The sequence below is a fragment of the Musca domestica genome, unplaced genomic scaffold (genome assembly GCF_030504385.1).
Source record: "Musca domestica strain aabys unplaced genomic scaffold, Musca_domestica.polishedcontigs.V.1.1 35, whole genome shotgun sequence".
Lineage (NCBI taxonomy): Eukaryota > Metazoa > Arthropoda > Insecta > Diptera > Muscidae > Musca > Musca domestica.
The window spans coordinates 1,192,870-1,219,991 of NW_026712315.1; the positions used below are offsets into that span (position 1 = coordinate 1,192,870).

General features: G+C 34.5%; 2 protein-coding genes across 3 annotated transcripts in view; one reads left to right on the top strand and one right to left on the bottom strand.

The window, feature by feature from the left end:
* LOC101889582 (mucin-5AC) overlaps positions 1 to 27,122 on the bottom strand; it is a 247,916-nt gene that overhangs the window by 121,011 nt on the left and 99,783 nt on the right. The gene's annotated exons all lie outside the window — the stretch shown is intronic.
* LOC109612338 (pickpocket protein 11) lies at positions 13,037 to 17,974 on the top strand. 2 transcript variants are annotated; one of them, XM_059125763.1, is made up of 6 exons: positions 13,037 to 13,828; positions 16,436 to 16,602; positions 16,749 to 16,821; positions 16,913 to 17,104; positions 17,166 to 17,393; positions 17,469 to 17,974. In XM_059125763.1, the coding sequence occupies exons 1-6, from the start codon at positions 13,229 to 13,231 to the stop codon at positions 17,778 to 17,780; spliced, it is 1,572 nt and encodes a 523-aa protein (XP_058981746.1). In that variant the 5' UTR covers positions 13,037 to 13,228; the 3' UTR covers positions 17,781 to 17,974. The 2 variants fall into 2 exon arrangements, with proteins under 2 accessions (XP_058981746.1, XP_019891859.2); XM_020036300.2 differs by having other exon boundaries at positions 13,041 to 13,828; positions 16,749 to 16,848.

The window sequence follows — 27,122 nt, forward strand, 5'->3', positions numbered from 1 at the left end:
TGGTATTGGATGAAGGGATAGGGTGCGAATCTTCAAATTTGATATTGAGGTCTCTGTAGGTATCTGGAATTGAGTTATGGAAGTGATTTCGGAAATGTGTACGATAATTGTACAAAAAGTACGGAGTGGTACTATATTTGGTATTGGGTAAAGGGATTTGAGATAAACTTCCAAAATTTGATGTTTGGATTACTGACGGTATCAGAGGTTGGGATTTGGCGGTTCTTTCGGAATGTGTACCATAATTGTATGAAAAGTACTAAATGGTACTAAATTTGGTATTGGATGAAGGGATAGGGCGCGAATATTAAAATTTCATATTAAAGTCTCCGTTGGTATTTGGAGTAGAGTTATGAAAATGGTTTCGTTAATGTGTACTAAATGGTACTAGGTTTGGTACTGTATGAGTGGATAGAGCTTTCATCGTGAAATATGATATTGAGGTCTCTGTTGGTATTGTTGTTGTTGGTGGTTGTGCGAAAAATACGAAATAATACTATATTTGGACTAATGTTTGTGTCTAGGAGGGCGAGATGTACATTGCATTGGATATACGTACTAAATCTTACTAAACTGGTAAAGGGTGAAGGTTTCGAACTGAAATTATGAAATTTGATCTTGAGATCACTGTTGTCTTCTCGGGTTTATGTATGGAGACGTTGAAATGGTTTTGGACAGAAAAATTGGATGTGGTTTCATTTCGCATTTGTTTTACAAATTTTATTTGATATTTAGGTCTCTGTTGGTATTTGGTATTGTATTATGCGAAAATTAGTAAATTTGGATCAATGTTAGAGTCTAGGATGGCGTCTTGGATATTCGTACTAAATGTGCTTAAATCTGGTATTTGGTAAAGGTATAGAGCTGAAATTCTGAAATTTAATATTAAGATCACTGTTAGTTTCCAGCTATTGCATATGGAGACATTGAAATAGTTTTGCGCAGAAAAATTGGATGAGGCTCCATTACTCTTCTCGGTAAATTTCAAAATGAAAGAGTATGAAGACTTTTTGGTGTAAAAAGTAAATATTTTCCCATTATTCTTTTCGAAAAAAGGAAAAAAGCTAGTATAATACAGGGTTGTCCATATTCGACGGACCCATCTGGCAACGCCATAACTTTTGAAAGAGATGTCACATCGCTTAATGACATACCGCGTTTGAAGCGTCAGTCCAAGCAGATTTTTACCATGAACCAATACACGCCACGCGAGCGCTCTGAAATTTGCATTCAACAGAAGAAGTCAATTGTGAAAACTCAACGTGCTTTTAAAACATTAAAAAATGTGAGAAGTGCGCCTTCTAAGAACACCATTAAGCGTTTATACGAAAAATTTTCGACTGGTAAGGCTATTTCTAATCCGAAGAGGCCATATAAAAGTCGCCAGTGTTGAGAGGTCCCCAAGAACATCCCAAAAACGCCGTTCTCAGCAGTTGGGCATGGCTCGGTCGACTTTACAACGGATTATTCGCGTTGATTTGCATTTGTTCTCGTACAAAATTCAATTGACGCAAAGAATGTTGCCTGCGGACAAGCCTCGTCGATTGGAATGGGCCCAAAAGATTCATGGGTCCGTCGAATATGGGCAACCCTGTATATGAAACCTTGAAGGTCTGAAAATTTAGTACAATGTATGAGGTTTTGAATAAAAAATATTGTCAAACCAAAAAAATGTGAATTTTGAGTACTAGGTAGGCCTGAGACGAACGGTTGAAGAAATCTAAAATTTAGGGTGGACTTTTTGCTGACGAAACTGCGGTCACTTACTGGTCCCATTAAACGTTTTCCAATGTTTAAGTTATTTGAAATGTTGCAAAAATGATCTAAAATCTTCAAGAATTTGCTGCTTGGAAATTTGAGGCAGATTTCTTCCTCCTCAATTTACTTAGTATGTAAGCAATTAAAAAAAAAAAAAGAAATCTACAATCTAAATGTGGCTCATCAATTACCTTACACACATGGTTCCCATCCAACCAGCACAAATCACAAAAAAAAAAAAATATTGGAGATCGAGATTTTGCCATGTTTCCAAGTAGAGCTTAGGTAGGTAGATAAAATATTCTTGTACAAATTACCAAAATCATTAACGCTCCAACAAAGAAAAAAGTGTTTTTTGTTGCTTCGGCTTAAATTTTCGATTCTTCTGATGTTTTTCAAACATAATTTATGATCCGCCAAAAAAAAAAAAAAAAAAAAAAAAAAAAAAAATTAAGGTGTAAATCCGAGCAAAATTAGCCATCGGAAAGTAAATTTTAAACATCAAAGCAAAACTGATGGCTGGGAAAGACGTTCTCACCAAAATAATATGGGTAATACATTTTTGGCGGAACAGCGGTTTGCCAGGAAGTATATATGTAAATTAAAAAAAAAAAAAAAAAAAAAAAAAAAACAAGTAAAAACGTATCGGTCGGTTTTGCCGACAGATGTATACTCTCAGCCCCCTTCACCCTCTATGGAGTGGGTTTTGAAAGAATCGGTCAATATTGCCCATTTCGTATCCCACCTAAAAATATGATATAATTAATTAATTATATATAAAAAAAATAAATTATAGCAGATGGATATAGCGATATACTCCACCTTAACACCAGACCTTGGCTAATAAAATGATTGGGATGGGTGAAATTTGAAGACAATCGAACTCTTAAATCACATTTTATGAGAGTTGTAAATATTTAAAATGTTGACCCTTTGTGGGGGAGGTACCAGAAGGAGTGGACCAATATTGTCCATTTTCGCACCAGACCTAGCACTGATGCAAATATTAGGATATGCAAAATCGGATTATCCCTTCTCTTTCTGTGCAAAAAAAATATATTTTTTTGCAAATTTCGACCTTTTGTGGGGGAGGTACCAGAAGGAGTGGACCGATATTGCTCTTCTTAACACCAGACCTTAGGTTAATATAAATATTGGGATGTGTAAAATTTGAAGACAATCGGACTCTTAAATCACATTTTATGAGAGTTATAATTATTCAAAATTTTTACCATTTGTGGGGGAGGTACTTGATGGAATGGACCGATATTGTCCATTTTCACACCTTACCTGATGCAAATATTAGGATTTGCAAAATTTGGAGCAAAATCGGATTATCCTTTCGCTTTCTGTGCAAAGAATCATTTTTTGCAAATTTCTACCTTTTGTGGGGGAGGGAGTGAAGAGAATCGTTGCTTATTTCGGATTTTATAAACGATTCGGTTATTCAAAATTTTGACTTTTTTTGGGGGAGGTAGCAGAAGAAATGGTCCGATCTCAAACATCTTTATAACAAATCTTGTGTTAATAGAAATATTGGGATTTGTCAAGTCGGAATTGAAGCGGATATTAATTTCGAGTTTTATGAGCTTCACGGTTATTCAAAATTTTGACCCTTTGTGGGGGAGGTACCAGAAGGAGTCGACTGATATATTCCATATTCACACCGTTATTTCGAGGCACGTTTTGGCCGTATGAAATGATGTATGTCCTCTCTAGCCATATGGCTGAGATGATTTGTGAACTTCTGATGTTGTTCGTTTGATTTTTTTTTCTGGTTTTGAAAATTTAACTTATTTCTTATTCAGCATTACAATGACCTACAAAGAGGTCATAATCGTATTATTTAGCACAGAAGACATAACTAAAACAACAACATAATAATAAAGCAACAAATCAGATACAAACAACGCCAACAACATTTTTTTATTTTGATACATTCACGTACAATAACAACAATATGTGACGAAACATGGAAGAGAGATCATCAACACGAATTGGGAGGGAGAGGAAAAACAAAACAACAAGCCTTCAATTCATGCCGACTCATCAGTCAGTCAGCCAGCCATCGGAGGGCGGGTGGCATGGCCCACAAAACTCAGCACGTGAAATTTAGTAAACTTTGCGCAGGGGTAGAATGGATTACAAGTGATGGTGAGAATGGGGAGAATGAGAATGTGTGTGAGTGCGTTCAGTTTTTTCGCCTTCAAATGTTAGATCAACCAACAGAGACCATTAAACATAAATATCTCAGGCAAAATTTTATTTTTTGATTAGCAAAGAGCGTGTCGTCTTTTTTTCGTTGACCGGCACTGATCTTCTTTTCCCTTGATGAACACACAGGCTGATCAAAACCATAAATAATTAGCTAAATGGCTAGGTAATGAGTGGCGAAAAAGAAGTAATGATCAACAAGTATAAACAAATTTTGAGGAAAGGAAAAAATGAGAAAAAGATCGGAGACCATCAAAATGAGTTTCATAGATAGGAGCCATTCCTCATAGAGAGATTGAAATATAGATAGATATATAGACATATAGGTATATAAATAGCTAGATGGACAGACAGTAGATAGATACATACATGCACATTTTTTATACCCCCAGCCATATGGCTAGAGAGGGTATATATCATCTTATACGACCAAAGCCAGCTTATTTTAGACCCTAGGCCTCTTTGCACCAAATCCATTTCTGGTTAGTTGGAGTTGATCTAGCGATGTCCATCCGTCTGCCTGGCTACCTGGCTGAGAGATTCCGATTTGGTCCAAACTTGGTACATCGTAATATTATCCTGAAACTTAGATCGAGTTCGGTGATGGACAATATCTGTCCATTCCTTCTGCTACCTCCCCCACAAAAGTTCAAAGTTTTGAATAACCAAAACAATTATAAAATCCGAAATAAGCATTTGGTTCTCGTCATATTTCACAATTTCACAATATTTTTATTAACCCAATGTCTGGTATGAAGATGGAATATGTCGGTCCACTCCTCCTGGTACCTTCTCCAAAAAGTGTCAAAATTTTGAATAATTATAACTTTTACAAAATGTGGTGTAGGAGTCCGATTGCCTTCATATTACACACATCGCAATATTTTTTTTAACCCAAGGTCTGGTGTGAAGATGGGATATGTCGGTCCACTCCTGCTGGTACCTGCCCCACAAAAAGTCAAAGTTTTGAATAACCAAAACGATCATAAAATCCGAAATAAGCATCCGGTTCTCCTCATATTTCAAACATCACAATATTTTTATTAACTTAAGGTCTGGAGTGAAGATGGAATATGTCGGTCCACTCCTTTTGATACCTCCCCCACAAAGGTTCAAAATTTTGAATATCCAAAAAGCTCATAACATGTGAAATTAACATCCGATTCCATTCAGACTTGGTGCAACTGAATATTTCCATCAACACAAGATCTTTTATAAAAATTGTGGAGATCGGACCATTCCTTCTGGTACCTCCCATTAAAAGCGTCCAAATTTTGAATAACCCAAACGATTATAAAATCCAAAATCAGCATCCGGTTCTCTTCATATTTCACACATCACAATATTTCTACTAACTGAAGATCTGATGTGAATATAGGATATATCGGTTCACTCCTTTTGATACCTGCCTCCCCCACAGAGGGTCAAAATTTGGTATATCAATGAAGTGCGTAAAAACGCAAAATTAATATCAGATTCCATTCAGACTAGGTTCATCTCAATATTTACATCAACACAAAATCTGTCATAATGATGGTAGAGATGGGAGCATTTCTTCTGGTACCACCCCCAGATAGGGTTCAAGAATTCGAAAAATAAAACGTTGAAAGAAACAAAGTAAGCATTCAACTCTCTTCAAATTTCACACATCGTAAAATTTTTGCTAACACAAGACTGGTGTGAATTTGATATATATCTGCGAACCCCTTCTCATACCTCACCCACAAAGGATCACAAATGCTATGCCACATAGAACATATCAGTCTCCCTCTGTTTTGGAATTTATTCAAGTGTTGCAACCTAATTACACGTATCTTACCTAAAAGTATGCTTTATGAATTTTAATAATATAATCATTCTGTTAAAAATATATAATTAAATTATAATTTGGTTTAAAATTACATGATTTCATGTCCCTGATGAATATTTCGGTTCGATGTAAAATGAATGTCTCGCAAATTAATTATAATATAAAATTTAAAGCATACTCTTAGGCAAAATTCTGTATGCGCTTTAAATTGTAAATAAATATTACTGAATTATGTAAATGTGTATTAAATAGTAAATAAAATATGTGAAATTAAGATTTATTTTTTATTTATTATTATTTTTTTATTATTTTATTTTATTTTTTTTGCATAAAAAGGCTAGAGACACAATTTTATTATGAAGTATTGCCTCAAAGTATGTACCAAATATTTGCCATTATATTCAAAACAGTGGCTATAATTCAGGTATTTTAAAGAAGAATAAAGAATGATTCTGGGATTTAAATTAATTTCCCATTTTTTTTTTTTTTTTTTTTTTTTTTTTTTGTTAAAAACAAAATATTATTCTTCAATTATGTATTTTTTGCCTGAAGTTATGCTCTAGATTTTTCCCATGCATTACAATTTCATAGTCCAGCGGCTCTCTTTAATTCGTTTTTTTTTTTTGTTTGTTTTCATATAAAATTATGCAAACAAAATAAACGAATTAAATTTCATTATGTTTGCTGCATGTCGTGAAAATTTCGCTTAACTCCAGCTGACATGAATTTATAAAGAAATTCTAAAGAAAATGAGACAAAGGACGCGCTGGGTAATATTCAAATGTCATATTGCCATGGGGTATCTTTTCAGTTGACTTTAGAAATTGTGGGAATTTTTGTTTGAAATTTGAGTGGTTTGACTTAAAAAAATTAGCCTGGAAATATGCCACATAAAACGAAACCATTTGCATTTGGGCTATGAATAGTGGAAATATTAAAATGTGCAAAAGATTCAAATTTTATAAACGTTATAATTATTCAAAATTTTGACCCATTGTGGGGGAGATACCCGAATCAGTGGTCCCATGTCTATCATCTCCACACCAAAAGTATTGGTATGTGTGAAAGTTGAAAAAAATCCGATGCTCATTTCTCGGTTTCCGAGCTTCAAGGTTATTCAAAATTTTGACCCGTTGTGGGGGAGGTACTAGAAGGAGCATACCGATATATATCATCTGCACAACAGATATTTGAAGAGTGTGTTGAATGCTTTTATCGCTTTTTTTTGAGAGTTTTGTTTTTCAAAATTTAGAACCCTATGTGGGGCAGGTAGTAAAATAAATGGTCCGATACGATCTACCATCTTTATAACAGATATTGTGTTGATGGAAATATTTAGATGTACCAAGTCTAGAATGGAATCGGATCTTAATTTCGCTTTTTATGAACTTCATGGATATTCAAAGTTTCGTCCTCTTGTGGGGGAGGTACCAGAAGGAGTGGACCGATATACCCCATCTTTACAACAGATTTTTTGTTTGTGGAAATAATGGGATGTGTGAAATTTAAAGAGAACTTGATGCTTATTTCGGATTTTATTAACTTTTTGGCAATCAAAACTTTGATCCTTTGTAGGGGAGGTACCAGATGGTTCTTTAACTGGTTCACCTAAAGACCTATTTTTCTGAGGAGATATTTTTTTTAATAAAAAATTCAAATCTCATCTCCACCTGAAGACCTCTTTTTTTTGTTGATATACAAAAATATAAAAATGTTTTTCCCCATTTTTTTTTGACAAATTATAGACTTTGATTTAAACTAATAGCCCAAAGGCGAGATTATTGTCCGATTTCTTAATGAAATTCAATATCTATGCAAATAATGGCGCCAGTCGGGGATTTAATTCGACGAGGCATCAAGTGAGGAGATTTCAGATTTTTTTTTTCAATTTTTAGCAAAACAAATAAATAAACGAACTTGTCACTTAATATGCAAATATTGTTTCACACCTTCTGTTATCGTCATTAAAAAAAAAAAAAAAAACAAAATATAATATAAAAAAATAAAAAACAAATTCGAAACTTGAATCTTTAATCAATTAGTGGATTATATCCGAGGAGAAAAAACGAATATTGATTTGTAACGTCAACAGCAGGTCATATTATTTTGATAACCGGACCCAAAATTTTTGACAATGTGAATTAATAATGTTTTTTTTTTTTTTTTTTTTTTTTGTCTCCAAAAAACAATAACAAGCTCATTATTAACATTGTATGTTAATTTATGTGTTCATTCAAGGGAATCTAATCTCCAGCGGAGACTGGCGCCATGTTTAGAAACCCACATTTTTATTTGGTTTTAATTTCTTTTAAATGCAAATCTTCGATATGAATTTAAAAATTTATTAATCATTTTTATTGGCAAAAAAAAAAAAAAAAAAACAATACAAAATAAAAATTATTGTTTTTTTTTTTTTTTTGTACAAAAACCAGATTCAACGCTATTTATGACGTGCGAAAAGCATGGCCATTGAAAACAGCAAGTGGCAAATTAATATCAGTTCTTCGAACCAGTTGTTCGAATGTTCAAATCTATCCTAAGATTAACAAGTAAAAAGCTGTAGGTTCGGCCGGGCCGAACTTTTAATACCCTCCACCATTTGGTACAAATTTGACAATTTCCAAAAAAAAAAAAAAAAAAATAAAATCCGTAAATGTTTTTTTTTTAAATCTTAAAAATACCGAATGCCTATACGACGACGTGGACCTGCATAAGCAACTTTTGTCATAAGTTATTACAATATTTAAATGCGAAACTTGAAGAAAAATCTGTTTATAATGTAGCTAAAATCATCAAAACACCGAATATCGGGAGGTACCGTTATATGGGGGCTATACGAAGACGTGGACCTGCACAGATAAATTTCTGTCTTAGGCTGTAGTATCCATTACGAACTTCAAATACCAAATTTGAAACAATTCCGGTGAATAATGTCGCTAAAATCATCAAAATACCGAATTTCGGGAGGTATAGTTATATGGGGGCTATATGAAGACGTGGATCTGCACAGATAATTTTCTGTCTTATGCTGTAGTATCCATTACGAACTTCAAATACCAAATTTGAAACAATTCCGGTGAATAATGTCGCTAAAATCATCAAAATACCGAATATCGGGAGGTACCGTTATATGGGGGCTATATGATAACTTGGGCCTACATGGCCCATTTACGAACTTAACCTGCCTACTGGCAAAATATACATGTGTGCAAAATTTTAGCCTTCTATCTCAATTTGTTCGATATATAGCGTGATTACAACAGACAGACAGACAGACAGACAGACAGACACACAGACGGACATGGCTAAATCGTCTTAGAATTTTACGCTGATCAAGAATATATATACTTTGTTGGGTCTGACATTAGTATTTCGAGGAGTTACAAACGGAATGGCAAAATTAATATACCCTCCATAGTATGGTGGTAAACCATAGGTAAACAATATAGATATGAATATTTGGAAATTTTATATAATATAGAGGAAAATTTCAGGATACAAATCTGTCTCTGATCACAAAGGAGCAACTTCTTTGACTGAACTGAGGTTCGATTTGTTTCGAAACAAATTAAAAAGTATCAGAGCAAAAAACGTCGGATGAAAGCAAAAAATATGGGAAATTGCATCAAATTTTAGATTAAGTTTAGATTTGTTCGAATTGGTCACCTTTGGTATAAATTATGGCCTTCAGGAAACGGCCAATGAAACCATCACACCCTGTCCGAATGATGCTCTGCGGTATTTTGGTCAATTCCCGGCGAAGCGCTTGCTTGAGGTTTTCGACATTTGGCTAATTTTTAGTGTCAACCTTGCGTTCCAAAGTACTCCAGACACGATAGTCCAACGGTTTTTTTTATACGGAGATTTTGGTGGCCATTGTGCGCTGGAAAAGAAGCTAGGAAACTCATTTTGTAACTATTCTTGGTAGGCGCGTGCTGAGTGCGATGGCTGGAATTGTTGTGTGGCCAAGGCTTTAATACACCCTCCAGAATATTTTCGCGATAATATTCGGCATTTATTCTGATGCCACGTTCGATTAATACGATCGGAGAGCAACCATAGGCTGTTATGGAGGCCCATAACCACCATCACCATGGTCGGCGCTTGAGTTTTGGTGGCTAACCGAAGGTGAACATTTTCATCTGATCACGATCATTTTGTTTGTTTACAAACTGCTGGACAACTGTGGCGAATGTTTTCTCATCGAAGAAAATCAAATTCGCCACTTTCGGGCAAGGGAAGCATGTTCTTTCTGTGGCGGTATAAGTTCTTGCACTTTTTGGAATTTCAATGGCTTTAGCCCGAGCTCATTTTTCAATATTTGCCAAATGGAATATTGAGAAATATTCAGCTCACGAGCCATTTTTAGGCCACTGCGACGCGGGTTTCGATCAAGTCGTTTCTTTACTTGTCGAACCATTTCAAAAAATGGCAAAAATTTTGACCCTTTGTGGAGGAGGTACCGAAAGAAGTGGATCAATGTATCACATCTTTACAGCAGATCTTTGTATTTGTAGAAGTAATGGGATGTGTGAAATGTGAAGAGATCCGGATGCTTATTTCAGATTTTATAATTGTTTTGGTTATTCAAAACGTTGACCCTTTGTGGGGGAGGTACCAGAAGAAATGGAAATGAAATGCTACCATCTTTAGATGTGCCAGGTCCGAATGGAATCAGACATAAATTTCGTGTTTTATGAGCCATCAAAATGAGGGGGATGTTCTTGATGGAGTGGACCGACATTGTCTATTTTCGCACCATATCTTGGGTTAATAAAAATATTGGAATTGCTAAATTGTTTCGAAAGTTATGACAGATAAAATTATTGAAAATTGTGATCCTTGGTGGGTGAGGTACCAGAAGCGGTTCGCAGATATATATCAACTTCACAACAGATCTTGCGTTAGCAAAAATATATGTATGTGTGAAATTTTAAGAGAGTTGGATGCTTAGGTTGGATGGGGAGGTACTTGATGGAGTGGACCGATATTGTCCATTTTCGCACTTGACCTAGAACTGACGAAAATATTAGGATTTGCTAAGTTTGAGCATAATCGGATTATTGCTTCTCTTTATGTGTGGAAAATATATTTTTTTTTTTTTTTTTTTTTGAAAATTTCGACCTTTGTGGGGGAGTTACCCGAAGGAGTGGACCTATACATTCAATTTTCACACTAGACCTTGGGCTAATAAAATTATTGGGATGTGTGAAATTTGAAGACTATCGGACTCTTACATCACATTTTATAAGAGTTGTAATTATTCAAAATTTTGATCCTTTGTGTGGAGTGGACCGATATTGTCCATTTTCGCACCTGTCCTAACACTGATGAAAATATTGGCATTTGCAAAGTTCGAGCAAAATCGGATTATCGTTTCTCTTTCTGTGCAAAAAATATTTATTGAAATATCGACCTTTTGTGGGGGAGGTACCAGCAGGAGTGGACCGATACTTTCCATTTTCACACCAGACCTTGTGCTAGTAAAATTATCGGGATATGTAAAATTTGAAGACTATCGGACCCTTACATCACATTTTATAAGAGTTGTAATTATTCAAAATTTTGATCCTTTGTGGGGGAGGTCCCTGATGGAGTGAACCGATATTGTCCATTTTCGCACCGGACCTAGCACTGATCAAAATATTAGAATTCGCAAAGTTCGAGCAAAATCGGATTATCCTTTCGTTTTCTGTTTCGCAATAAATTTTCTTTGAAAATGTTGACATTTTGTGTGGGAGGTACCAGAAAGAGTGAACCGATATTGCCCATCTCCGAACTCGATCTAAGTTTGGCAAAAATATTACGATGTAAAAAGTTTGGATCAAATCGGATAATCCTTTCGAGAGTTATCGTGCGCACCTGCCAGCCAGACAGGCAGACGGAGGGACGGACGGACATCGGTAGATCGACTCCAAATGTTCTGAAACGGATTGGGTCCAAAGAGACCTAGGGTCTAAAACTGTTATTTCGACTAGGCACGCTTTGACCGTATCAAATGATATATACCCTCTGCGGCCATATGGCTGAGGGTATAATTAAAATCGGTGTATACCCTTATATGGGGACTATTTCACTACGTGATTCGGCATGACCCATATTCTGAACAATTAATTCTACATTTAAGGTCATTATTAAATTTTAAAGCCCTATTTTAAATTATGCGAAGTATATAGCTAAATATTTGAGGCCCTTTGCATATGGCGAAGGCTAAATGGGCCCAAAAAAGAAAATTTGCTCCACTAACCAAATACATGTTTACCTCAAATATATTTATTCATATTTTTGTGGTAAATAAAAGTAATCCAGTTTATTGCCAACGCACATTATCGTATTCCTCCCCAAAAGCTATAGCACACTTTTAGGTCGACAATTGCAAGAAATTTAGGAATAACACACAAACCTATTTCACCATTACCATTTTCAGAAGTTTTAAAATTCATTCATTAGTTAATAATAGAATTATTAAAATTGTTCAAAATTCAAATTTATGAAGCTACATTTGAGGCATAAGATGTGAACACACAACAATTTCGATAATAAAATCAAATTGGTAATTTAAAAATTTAAAGCATACTTTAAGGCAATGTTTGCCATAGGTAATTCAAGCGTATTTGCAAAATAATTTTAAAATATTTTCCACAACTATTTGGATCATATTTACAATTAAATTCTAAGCCAACGCACATAACGACATGTCTCACCAAAAATTTACAGTATACTTTTAGGCAAACAATTTTAAAATAAAGCCACAACAACACACAAATTGCCACTATAATGGAGGAATATATTAAAGTCCATGCCTATACATACAGGGTGAGATAAAAAGCAACCAAGTCAAACGCCATAATTTTTTAAAATTTTATTGAATGAAAGCAAAAAATTTCGGAAATTGCATCAAATTGAGAATAAGTTTAGATTTGTTAGAATTTGTCATCTTCGGCTCGAATTTTGGCCTTCAAATGGCCAATGAAACCGTTAAACCATGCCCGATTCCCGGTGAAGCCCTTCAACTTCCTTGACGAGACACAAAAGATCTATTCACATTTAAATGACGGAGTGCTCTAACGATAGCCACTTGTGGGTTTCCAGCCAAATATAAAAAATTACACTATCACGCTGGAATCTCCATCCATCACGAATAACTTTTTTTCTGGAAAATTATCACCAAAATGCTTTTGTACGCTTGTTAAAAATATAATGAGCTGTCACTGGAATAATTTTAACAGCTGTCGGACGAGTGGCTTATAAATGACAGCAGTCTGAAGTTGGTTGCAGTTTTTTCATCTCACCCTATACATAAAAATTTAAAAATGTATGCTCTTGGCCCTCAGACATGCTAGGACATGCAATTTTCATGTTAAAGAAGATGACACATGTTATGACATTTTTAATTACCTCCTCCCCTTTTTGGGCCACCGAACAACAATAACAAGGTAAAGCTTAATGTTACAAAACAATGAAATTCAATTATTTTACAACTCTCTCTCTCCTTTCCACCGCTTGCCTCTGTGGGGGAAAAAGGCAGAAAATAATTTCAAATCATTTCGAAAACAATTTCATCAGTTGCCACTGGTCCGCACTGCAAACATGAATTGCCAGCAATATGTTCGCAAGACATTGGGTGAATCGAGCATTCACGGTTTCCCGTACTTGGTCAAACGTGAGCTGCACTGGATGGAAAAGTTATTTTGGATTTTAATGATATCGCTGGCCGCCTATACCTCCATTGATATTTGCCTGAATCAATGGAAACGTTTTCGCGACAATCCCATTGTTTATGCCATGGAACTGGCATGGGGTAAATCGAATTTCCCTTTTGTGGGTATAACGTTGTGCTCCGATTATGTGGATAAGCATGAATTCGAACACATCATTGAGGATATGTGGCATGTCGGGCGGGAGGACAATCAAACGGCCTTCCAGTACTATTGGGATTTTTTGAAGGTTTTGAATGCCTTGCATATTGCAAATTTGGCGAATTTGAGACCATATGAAAATGATTCGCGTTTGAACGATTTGAATTTTTTGCAAATGTTGATAAGGGTAAGTGGATAAAGGGATATTTTGAGCATCTGTTTTTTAAATTATTAATGTTGTAAATTAATTAAAATTAATTTTTAATTCTATTATTTATTATTATTATTATTATTATTATTATTATTATTATTATTATTATTATTATTATTATTATTATTATTATTATTATATTATTATTATTATTATTATTATTATTATTATTATTATTATTATTATTATTATTATTATTATTATTATTATTATTATTATTATTATTATTATTATTATTATTATTATTATTATTATTATTATTATTATTATTATTATTATTATTATTATTATTATTATTATTATTATTATTATTATTATTATTATTATTATTATTATTATTATTATTATTATTATTATTATTATTATTATTATTATTATTATTATTATTATTATTATTATTATTATTATTATTATTATTATTATTATTATTATTATTATTATTATTATTATATTATTATTATTATTATTATTATTATTATTATTATTATTATTATTATTATTATTATTATTATTATTATTATTATTATTATTATTATATTATTATTATTATTATTATTATTATTATTATTATTATTATTATTATTATTATTATTATTATTATTATTATTATTATTATTATTATTATTATTATTATTATTATTATTATTATTATTATTATTATTTATAACAAGACTTCAAAATAACAAGATTTGGTAAAATTATGGCAAAAAAGGAAAAAATACTTCAAATCGGAATTATGCCTACAAGGTGACATAAGTGGAGCGATTGTGGACTCAATTTTAGTACCAATAATTCTAGATGTAATCCAAAGATCTCTATCTAATTTCAAAGCCCTATCCTAAATGTTGAGAAATATTTCTCAATATATAGGAGTTCCTTTGTATATGGTCAAAACCAGGCCTGAAAAAACGCTTGGCCTAAGAACCTGGAGCTCCTTTGGGGTTTTGATCTAAAAACTAATAAATAAAAACAAACTGGCTATTCGATAGCGAATTTATAAGAAAACACGAAGCGGATTGGGAAAAAGTACTTATTTTTCGAAACATTTCAAAAATTTTTATTATTTTTAATTAACTGGGATATTGATAATATTTTTTCATGGTAAATATTGCATATACAAATTTCTTTTCTTCAGAGACTCACAATGAAATTCGATCTAGAATAATGTCTCCTTTGACACTTCCCCCCAAAAATCATGTATAAAGAGAGATTTTGACTTGGAATGGAAAAGTCTTAAATGAATAGTAAATAAAAAAGGAAACAAATTATTTTCACATTTATTTTAAATAAATTTCGAATGTAATTTTCTTGAAAACTATTGTACCTAGGTATTTGATTTATTCTCAGATTTAAGGTGAAATTTTGTGTAGAATATTTCTTCTTCTGACAACTTCTGCATAAAACAAAATTTTATGTTACTTTAAGGCATTAACTCGAAAAAAGTTCGAGGAAAAATTGATCAAATTGATGATTAGGGAATATTTATACTCTCGAAGGTATATATCATTTATTACGGTCAAAACGTGCCTAGTCGAAAAAATGGTTTTAGACCCTATATCTCCTTGGACCAAATCCGTTTCAGAACATTTGGAATCGATCTACCAATGTCCGTCCGTCTGTCTGTCTGTCTGGCTGGCTGGTGCGCACGATAACTCTGTCTATCTGTGGAAATCACTCTAGCTTCCGAACGAAATACAGCAAGTTGATAAAAATTTTCTCAAATGTGTATTATGTCTGCAGGACTTTTGGTATTAAAAATGGTCCATGTAGGTCCACGCCTTCGTATAGTCCCCATATAACGGTACCTCCCGATATTCGGTATTTTGATTAATTTAACGACATTGTTTACCGGAATTGTTTCAAATTTGGTATTTGAAGTTCGTAATGGATACTACAACATAAGACAGAAAATTGTCTGTGCAGGTCCACGTCTTCGTATAGCCCCCATATAACGGTAGCCCCCTATATTCGGTATTTTGATGATTTTAGCGACATTATTTACCGGAATTGTTTCAAATTCCGCATTTGAAGTACGCAATGGATACTACAGCCTATGAAAGAAAATTGTCTGTGCCTGTTCACGTCTTCGTATAGCCTCCATATAACGGTAGCCCCCGACATTCGGTATTTTGATGATTTTAGAAACAGTATTCAGAAGTTCGCAATGGATACTACAGCCTATGACAGAAAAGTGTCTGTGTAGGTCCACGTTTTATAACCCCCATGGTACCTCCGTATATTCGGTATTTTGATGGTTTTAGCTACATTGTAAACAGATTTGTGTTTTTAAGTTTCGCATTTGAATATTTTAATAGTTTATGGCAAAAGTTGCCTATGCAGGTCCACGTCGTCGTATGGACCCTAATAAACGGCTACATTTGGTATTTTTAGGATTTTTAAAGGATTTTATTTTTTTGACAATTGCCAAATTTGTACCAAATGGTGGAGGCTATACAAAGTTCGGCCCGGCCGAACTTACAGCTTTTTTACTTCTTTGAATTAAAGTTATTGTTTTTTATTAATTATTTTAACTATTATCTTATAATTTATTTATTAAATAATTAATTTTTGTTTTCTACATAGATGCGCCAAAAGGTTTTGCCGGAAAAGGTCTTGGCCGACAGTGACGAACCGCACACCACAACGGATTTGGAAATTCGAGAAATGGCCTATGCGGCGGCAATAACTGAGGCCGGTCTGTGCCGGTCTACATCGCAGTTGACGAAATATACAAATCCTTTTGGAGATTTGTGAGTATGACGAAATGTGGTTGCAATTTTAAAAGATGAAAATAATTGCAGCACCAAAAATTAGGGAAATTCGGTCAAGGGACATTTTTTCTACCAAAATATTTCTACACGTTTCTGTACTCTTTATTTATTCCACATTATTTCAGAAAACCTCTAAAAGTTTCAAAACGTCGTTACTGTGACATTATGAACGAATGCAACACGAAGATATATCCCAAGGTATCGGATGATTTAAATTTGTTTATTGTAAGAGAATTCAAAGGACCTTCCCAATTTTAATCTAAAAATTAAAATAAAAATCCCATTTCAGTATCTGCACAGTGTGGAAGAAATATTGGTGCCTTTGGATCCGGGAACAATACTGAGGCGTGCCAGCATGGATGGGTCCTTGACCGTAGAATTGCTACTCTCGTTGACTACGGCAGAGACGGAAGTACGTAATCTGCCCATAGCCTATCGGAAATGTCGTTATAAGGATGAAAACATATTGAAATACTTTGGGGTAAATTTTAATTTTTTTTTAACAATTTTCAAATTTTTTCTTTCAAATTCCCCCGCTTCAGGTCTACCGCCCTGGCCTGTGTCGCATTGAGTGCCGCATCAATGCCGCCTTCAAGAAATGTGGCTGCAAACCATACTTCTATGTTGTGGCACCACACATACCCATCTGTGACATCAAGGGCATGCTGTGTCTGAACAAAGAAAATTGGCCCCATTCGGTGCAGTGCAACTGCCTCAAGCTGTGCCAGGAGGCTCAGTATATTGGGGTGCAGACCACCTCGCAAAAGGATGTATGATCAAGGAACTTTTACAACCTTCAAATGAAATTCTTGTTTTTCTATTAATTTGCTTTCATTCCCTTTTAGGATACTACGAAATTCGAACGCACCATAATCGTAAAGCTTTTTTTGCCACGCATGGCCATGAAACGCCGTGTGGTGTTTAGTACCGATCAGCTGATAATGTCCTTTGGCGGGGCAATTGGTTTATTTTTGGGTGCCAGTTTTATTAGCATCTATGGCCTGGTGTTTGTCTTGAGCGAGTTTGTGTTCTCCAATTGTGTGGCGTTGGTGAGGGGAGAGAAGAGGAAGAAAACAAGTATGCAGCAAATAGAGAAGAGAGTGGAGGAGGTTGGCCATATTACTACCGTGACGGTTGTTGGGCAGAGAAGATATTAAATAACCCCCTCCCCACCCAAATTCGTTGGAAGAAAATTAAATTTAGAAAGAAAAAAAAATTAAAAATAAATATTGCCTACATTTAGGGATGGAAATATTTAACACCACACATTAAAGCATACTTTGAGGCTCCAAGAGCATAAAAATAAATATTCGATTATAGTTTATTTAAAGCATCTACTTTAAGGCTTCGAGAGTCAAAAATACATATTTAATTAAAATTTATTTTTAAATAAGTTCTCAAAACCGTAAAAGGTATTGGGGTGGGTGATTCTTTCGGGAAAAAGAAAAGTCTTGTGGCCAATATTTTAATGAGAGAAAAATCAGTGGGAATTTTTGTCGCATGGAAGCAAATATTGAGAAGAAAGTGTTTACCCTAACGAATACAAGAATTTAATCTCCTACCTATCGATATAGAGAAAAAGGGTGCCCTGTCAACATCATTTATCTATAAACTCCCATCAATGTTTTCGATATTCAGAAGACGTATCCTCGCTATGAAAAATCTATAAAGGTTTTCCATCTGAGAAAAATCTCTCAAGGCTCTTTTTGAGAAGAATTGCTAAAGGCTTTTCAGGAAACATGTCAAAGTTCTTCCATATATGGAAGACTTGTCAATGCTCTACATTCTTCAGAAGGTCTACTAAATGTTTTCCCCATAAAAAAGACTTTTTTAGAAGGCTTACCATAGCCTACCAAATATCTACGATCTATGAATGACCTGAAATTTAGCCTAGTTAGGTTTAGAAAAGTTATTCTTCTTTAGGCTAGTGAAAGAAGATCTACAAAAGCTTTAAGAGCTATAAAATACCTGTTAAAAGGACATACCTAGAACATCCGCCTAAAAAGATCTGTTCGAAAGATAACCATCTATTTATAGAAGAAATGTCAAGGATCTTTCGTCCATCGACCTGTCTTTTATATAAGATATATAAATTTATAGAAGACATGCCCAAATTGTCTATGTACAGACCAACGTTCTAAAGACCTCTGGGCTTCCATTGTCCTTTTATTTAAAATGAGAAGACATATCAGAAGTCTTTCATCTTTAGAGGATCTGCCGAAGGTCTTCATTATATATACATCTATTAAAGACTTATTTTCAGAAAAGCAAACAAGGTATTTCAACCTTCCTTGTCTAAGTCCTTCCAACCCTAGAACACCTGTGAGGGGTGTCTGCCAATGATTTTTATTCCACTACGTGTTGGGGGTATTATAAGTTTGATTGGTTTCCCACATAGGAAAGTACATATGGATCTTCCTAGCAAGCCGAGCTGAGTCGATCTAGCTATGTATGCCCGTCCGTACGTCTGTCCGTCTGTCCATGTTAATTTGTAATCACTCTACAGGTCGCAATTATGGCCCAATTCCCACGAAATTGAAAATGGAGGTGGTGTTATGGTTCGAATAGAACCCGATTATTTTTGGAAATGATCGCAAAATATTTAGGGGTTGAAATGGACCAAAAACAGAAAAAATACTTGATGTTGCAGGTGCTCTACAGGCCACAATTATAGACCAATCTGCGCGGAATTTTGCCTGGAGTTAGATTTTAGGACAGGGCAAAAGCGTACAAGTTTGGATGGTCATCGGACCACATTTAGCGGGTAAAATAAATCATCGCCTTTTTGTAAAAAATACGAAATTTTCCACTAAACCGCGGATATTTTTTATCCTGGCGAAATCACCAATAGGATGAGAATTAAAGCCTACTGTTATGGAGATTTAAATTCAAAATTGACCAAAAAAAATTAAGAAACATTTTCCTGAAAGAGGAAAGAAGTCGAGCATACTGGATGACTATTGGATTATCCTTAGCTGTAAAATGGACCATGGCTTTTGTGAATTTTTTTTCGAATACATAACACGGCGGAGTGCGTAAATAAGGGTAAATCTGGGCAGGCCTCTATGACATTATTTCAATATCGAAATCTTCCAAAATGAATTTGGACATAAGGGGGCCTCCAACATATTGTAGTGTTATAGGGTATCACATGGTCGGCCCGCACGACGCACGACTATAGCCTTTGCTTATTTGTTTAACCATAGGTCTGCTTACCTATAGAAACCCTGTGAAATTCTCTCATCAATAAAAAAAAGAAACTTATCAAATTTCGTAAAGGGTTTTTTGCAGGGTATCGATGGATTACTCCCACAATTCCTATTATTTATCGAAAACATAAGATATATTCTATGAATGGAACGCCTGTAGAGGATCACTTTCAAACCTGTATCAAGCCTTCTATTTTTTGAAGTCACATAACTCTTCTTAATTTCTTTCTCCCAGATTTTATTTACGCCTTAAATATGAGTTGTCATTTTAATCCAAAAACTGCCTTTTCATAATCGCCAAACAATTTGCCATAACAAATGATACATTTTTACCAATTCGACATAAGCTGCAACAAACACACATACACACTTATGTCCATCATCTTCATCACCACGAAGCTCAGCTTAGAAATGAAGAATTTGTCATGATTTGTTAGTTTGTCGCTCGCTTAACTCGGCTCCAGTGATTAATTATGTGCGCGCCATGTCTCGTTGCCTGCCTCTCATTTCTCGCTGGAGAGAAAACGTGAAAGGTAACTCAGCATTTTCCAGTTCGCAGACATAAGACATGGTATGTAGGTAGTACACATGTTTCGTTGTATGTTTGCCTATTAAAAAGTGAAAATCTAAGCCATCTACTAAACAACAAATTAACCAACCTAACAACCACCTGCTGTAACACACTCTTCTACTTTTGTCATAAATGACGTTAATTTATCAAAATGAAGTTGTAATTTGGGTTCCACAAAAAAAGAAAGAAAAAATAATAAAAAAAGAAAATTAGAGAGGTAAATTAGATTTTCCAAAAACAAGTACCGGTGTTTTGAAATTAGTTTGGAGTTTTTTTTTTAATTTAAAAAAAAAACAATGTCAAAGTCAACCTGTATGCAAATAGGTCACCATTTACATGTCTACCTCATATAAAAATAGAAGATCTCTCATAGAACCTTTTTAGATGGAAGGCCTTTTTTGTAGACCTTCAATAAAACAAGTTAAAACGTATCAGTCGGTTTTGCCGACAGATGTATAACCTCAGTCAATTTCCGATTATATTTCCGAATATATTTTGACTTTTGCTATGATTATTCAAATTGTGTTGACCCTCAATGGAGTAGGTTCCGAAGGAATGCACCAATATTGTCCATTTCGTATCGGACCTAAATAAATATGATATAGATATTGCGACGTGCCAGTTTCGGGCTATATCGACTACTTCCTTCGCCTTATTTCAAATATGTGACAATTTTTAGAAAATGTTAAAATGTGCGGGAGGTACCTGTGATAGTCGACCGAAGTATTCCATTTATATACTTCAGCTAATACAGATAAAACAAGTAAGCAAAGGCTATAGCCGTGCGGGGCAGACCATGTGATACTCTACAACACTACAATATGTTGGAAGCCCCCTTATGTCTAAATCCATTTTGGAGTATTTCGCTTTTGAAATTATGTCGCGGAGCACTGCCCAGATATTACCCTCAGCATTTTGAACAGAGACATTCACTCCGTCGTGCTCTTATTTGTTGTGGTCCATTTTAAAGCTAAATGTAATCCAATGGTCAACCAAAATGCTTGATTTATTCCCTGTCCATAACTCTCTTCTCAGGCGTGTCGATTGGCTTCAATTGTGTGATCAGGATTTTTTTTTTCTATTTTTGGTCCATTTTATCCCCTATGGAAATAATAGGCTTAGCCCTTCTGAGCCTAACCCTACCCTTGTGAAAATATTCGTGAGGATCAGACGATAATTGCAGACTGTATATAATAACCAAAACCTGTGTTGTAAGGTGAAAAAATATTACATAATATTCACATCAATATTATAAGTCAAAATGAAAAAATCCCATGCGATAAAATTTATGAAAAAATAAAAAAATGTCACAAAATACTACAAAATCTATAAAAAAAAAACACCATTATTGACATATTTTTCTGCATTTTTTTTTTAGATTTTATACTTTTATGCCAAGAGGGCATTCTGAATTGACAAAATTTGTCAAAATCGGTCCAGTCATTCTTGAGATATAAGCATTCTAGCTAACATCATATTCCTGTGTATATACACATTGTATATATTTCGCTATATATACCCTATTTTACTATCGGCATCTACGTAACGGTCTGAATTAACCTGATCGTCTATTTGTGATTTCGCCGGGATTCGAAATATTCTCGATTTAATGGAAAATTTGACTTTTATTTATCACAAATGCTATGGTCTATTTTAACCACTAAATATTACCCGATGACCACCAAAATTGGAAGGCTTCTGCCCAGCCTGAAGCTCTAGCCCCATGCTAACTTCCGCTTTGACTGGTCTATAATTGCGTCCTGTAGAGCAACTGCAAAATCAGGAAATTTTTCAGTTTTTGGTTCATTTCAACCCCTAAATATTTTGCGATCATCTCCAAAAGAAATAGGGTTATATTCTAGCTCTAGACCGACCTCCATTTTAAATTTCGTGAAGATCGGGCCATAATTGCGACCTGTATACATAGCTAGATCGACTCAGCTCGGCGAGATAGAAAGATCCAACACATAGTGTTGTAGGGTATAAATATTGTTAAGGCCAAAATTACAAGAAAATTGAACATTTACATCCAATTCTATGCGAAATCGTAAATTCCATATTCATCTCAGTTTTCAGGTTGAGAGAATTATTTAGATATAGCAAGTTGTAAAGAATCGCTGATTTGTTCCGCTAATTATGAAATACAAAATAATTGAATTTTGTGACCCTTTGTGGGTGAGGTACCAGAAGGGGTTCGCAGACATACATCATATTTGCAAGCGTGAACTTTGAAGAAAGTCGGAAGCTTATTTCGCTTTCTTTGAGCGTTGTGTTTTTCAAAATCTTAAACCATATGTGGGGGAGGGGAGGTACAAGAGGAAATGGTTCAATCTTTACCATATTTATTACAGATCTTGTGTTGATGGAAATATTGAGATGTACCAAGTCGGAATAGGATCGGATGTCAATATCGCGTTTTATGAGCTTCATGGATATTCAACATTTCCACCTTTTGTGGTGGAGGTACCAGAAGGAATGGACCGATATATTCCATCGAAACACCAGATCCCGGATTTATACATATGTCTGTGTGTGTGTGTGTGATATTTGAAGAGAGTTTGAGGCTTATTTCACTCTCTTTAAGTTTTTAGTTTTTCAAAAACTTGAACCCTATGTTGTGGAGGTACCAGAAGAAATGGTCCGATCTCTACCATATTTATTACAGATCTTGTGTTGATGGAAATATTGAGATGTACCAAGTCAGAATAGGATCGGATGTCAATATCGCATTTTATGAACTTCATGGACATTCAAAAATATTGACCCTTTGTGGGGAAGGTAACAGAAGAAGTGGACCGATAAACCCCCATTTTCACACCAGATAGTGCGTTAGTAAAAATATTGGGGTATAAGAAATTTGAAGAGCATCTGATGCTTATTTCGCATCTTATGAGAGATAAAATTATATAAAATTTTGAACCGATGTGGGGGAGGTATCAAAAGGCGTCGACCGATATCGCCCATCTTCACAACAGATCCTATGTTAGTAAAAATATTGAGATTGGCAAAATTTGATAAGAATGTGATGTTTATTTCGCGTTTTATGAGAGATATAATTCTTCAAAATTTTGACCCGTTGTGGGGAAGGATGGACCGATATATCCCATCTTCACACCAAATCTTGTTTTGGTAGAAATATTGATTTTTTTATTTTATGATAATTGGGTGCTAAGTTCGAATTTTATGATTATTTTAGTTATTCAAAATTTTGACCCGTTGTCGGGGAGGTACCAGAAGGAGTGGACCGATATTCACACCAGATCTTGTGTCAGGAAAAATATTGAGATTGACAAAATTTAATAAGAATCGTATGCTTATTTCGCGTTTTATGAGAGATATAATTCTTCAAAATGTTGGACCCTCTTTGGGGAAGGATGGACCGATATATCCCATCTTCACACCAGATCTTGTTTTGGTAGAAATATTGAAACATGTAAAATTTTAGGATGATTGGATGCTAAATTCGAATTTTATGATTATTTTAGTTATTCAAAATGTTGACCCGTTGTCGGGGAGTTACTAGAAGGAGTGGACCGATATTCACACCAGATCTTGTGTCAGCAAAAATATTGACATTGACAAAATTTAATAAGAATCGTATGCTTATTTCGCGTTTTATGAGAGATATAATTCTTCAAAATGTTGGACCCTCTTTGGGGAAGGATGGACCGATATGTCCCATCTTCACACCAGATCTTGTTTTGGTAGAAATATTGAAACATGTGAAATTTTAAGATAATTGGATGCTAAATTCGAATTTTATGATTATTTTAGCTATTCAAAATTTTGACCCATGGTGAGGTAGGTACCAGAAGGAGTGGACCGATATTCACACCAGATCTTGTGTCAGTAAAAATATTGACATTGACAAAATTTGATGAGAATCGGATTCTTTTTTCACACTTTCTGAGCGATATAAGTATTCAAAATTTTCACCCGTTATGGGAAAAGTACCAGAAAGGATGGATCGATATACTCCAGATACTCCCTTTAAAAGTTATCGTGCGTACCAACCAACCTGACAGACGGACGGAAATCGCTAGGATCGACTCCAAATGTCCGGAAACGGATTTGGTCCAAAAAGAGATCTTGGGTCTAAAACCGTTATTACGATGAGGCACGTTTTGGCAGTTTCAAATAACATATATACCCTCTGTAGTCATATGCCTGAGGGTTTGGAAATACTTAGAAAATTAGAGAGGTGAATTAGATTTTCCAAGTACAGGTATTATAGAGGTGAAACTCATATAAAAATAAGAGATCTTTCATAGAACGTTTCCAGATGGAAGACCTTTCATAGACCTTCAATAAAAATTGACGTCCTTGTAAAATTTTTCCATAATAATCTCTGTAGTTCATATAATCGAAAATATATAGTAGTAGCAGGGCGTATATGTACAGAAAACTTTTATCGATTATTGTAACTCATCAAAAAAATGTTTTTTTCAATTCTACATTTGTTGACATTTCGAAATTTTCCAAAAGGGGAGGAAGGGGAAAAGAGTTTCCATTCAAGTGTTATATTTCATATACATTGTATTTATGTTAAACCTTTCACTTTGAATTCGTTTCGAGTTTGCATCTGTTTCCTTTTCTATGCGTTCTGCTCTAATAGAATTCTCTCAAGTGTAATGGAAATGACGACGAAAAACCAGCGTCGTTGATAGAGAGAGAGAAAAGTTCAAATGGAAAAAATAAAACAAACTATGTTACCTACGCTTCGTTGAGTCTCAGTTCGCATTTGGTGAAGTCATTTGAATTGAAGATTTCATTACACCTTCTAAGGCGAAGCGACGCGGCGCGTTGATTTCATTCATTTGATGGGTGGTATTTCAAAGGCTGATTATTGGGAAAAATGTTTTAGAAAAGCGAAACATATTTTTGTAATGGAGGAAATAAGGGATTCCAATACTACACACACAATCAAATGTCATTAAGGAAAGTGGTCCAACCCAGCGAACCACTTGAGTATAAAATCATCACACAATTCAAGTGGCTAAGAAGTTCTCATTGAGGTGTCAAATAGGCATTGAAGTTGTATGGATTTAAAATGTAAACCTGATTTAGAATTCACTGAAATTCAAAATTTCAAAAAAAAAATATTTTTAATTCAGTCAAATATCGAAAGTAACCAGAAAAAAATTAAAAAGCCAATGTTCGATTATTTAACTATATTTTGACTTCTGTTGTGATTATTCGAGTAGGTTCCGAAGGAATGAGCCAATATTGCGCATTTCGTATCGGACCTAAATAAATATGATATAAATTATGAGATATGTGATAATTTCTTGAAAATTTTAAAACGTGAATGAGATACCAGATGTAGTCGACCGAAGTTATCCATTTTCATACATCATCTAATACCGATAAAAAATGATATGGGCAAAAATACAAGAAAATCGAACATTTCCAATCCAAGGTTATGCGAAATCATAAATTCATCTCTGGTTTCTGGTTGAGAGAAATATTTAGCTATAGCAAGTTGTAAAGAATCGCCGAATGGTTTCGCAAGTTACAGATTACAGATAAAAACATTGAAACTTGTGACCCTTTGTGGTTGAGGTATCAGAAGGGGTTCACAGATACTTATCACCCTCACAACAGATCCCGCGTTAGCAAAAATATTTGGATGTGTGAAATTTGAAAGAAGTTGGATTATTATTTCGCTTTTTTCGAGCGTTTTGTTTTTCAAAATCTTGAACTCTATTTGGGGGAGGTACCACAAGAAATGGTCCGATCTCTACCATCCTTATTACAGGTCGTGTGTTAATGGAAAATGTTGAGATGCACCAAGCATAAATGAAATCGGATGTTAATTTCGCGTTGTATGAGCTTCATGGATATTCAACATTTTGACCATTTGTGGGGAAGGTAGCGGAAGGGGTGGACCGATATATCCCATCTTCACATCAGATCTTGTGCCAGTAAAAATATTGAGATTTGCAAAATGTGTTGAGAATCTTATGGTTATATCGGATTTTATAATCGTTTCAGTTATTCCCCTTGGTGGGGGAGGTTCCAGAAGCAGTGTACCGACATCTGCCATCTACACACCAGACCTCGTGTCAGTAAAAATATTGAGATTGGCAAAATTTAATGAGAATCGGATATTTATTTCGCATTTTATGAGCGATATAAGTATTGAAAATGTTGACCCGTTGTCAGGATGTTACCCCAAAAAAGGGTGGATTGATAAACCCCATGTTCACGTCAGATCATATTTTGGTAGAAACATTGGAACATGTGAGATTTTAGAATAATTGAATGCATGTCTTGATCGTTTTTGGTTATTTAAAACTTTGACCTTTGTGAGGGAGGTAAGAGAAGGGGTTGGCAGATATATATCATCTTCACAGCAGATCTTGTGTTAGTAAAAATAATTTTATGTGTGAAATATGAAGAGAACCGGATTCTTATTTCGGATTTTATAATCATTTTGGTTGTGCAAAACGTTTACCCTTTTTGGGGGAGGTGCCAGAAGGAATAGTCCGATATCTACTTTCTTTATAACCGATCTTGTGTTGATGAAATATTAAGAAGTACCTAGTCTGAATGGAATTGGATGTTAATAACGTGTTTTCTTGCCTTCATAGATATAAAAAATGTTGACCCTTTTGTGGGGGAGGTGCCAGAAGGAGTGGACCGATATATTCCATCTTTACTGCAGATCTTGGGTTAATAAAAATATCGGACTCTTATATCACATTTTATACGAGTTA

Excerpts from the sequence above, each read along its gene's own strand:
- LOC109612338 (XM_020036300.2), top strand. The coding sequence starts at position 13,229 with ATGTTACAAAACAATGAAATTCAATTATTTTACAACTCTCTCTCTCCT. Across the intron at positions 13,829-16,435 it reads TTTTGCAAATGTTGATAAGG|ATGCGCCAAAAGGTTTTGCC; the intron begins GTAAGTGGATAA and ends TTTTCTACATAG. Across the intron at positions 16,603-16,748 it reads ACAAATCCTTTTGGAGATTT|AAAACCTCTAAAAGTTTCAA; the intron begins GTGAGTATGACG and ends ACATTATTTCAG.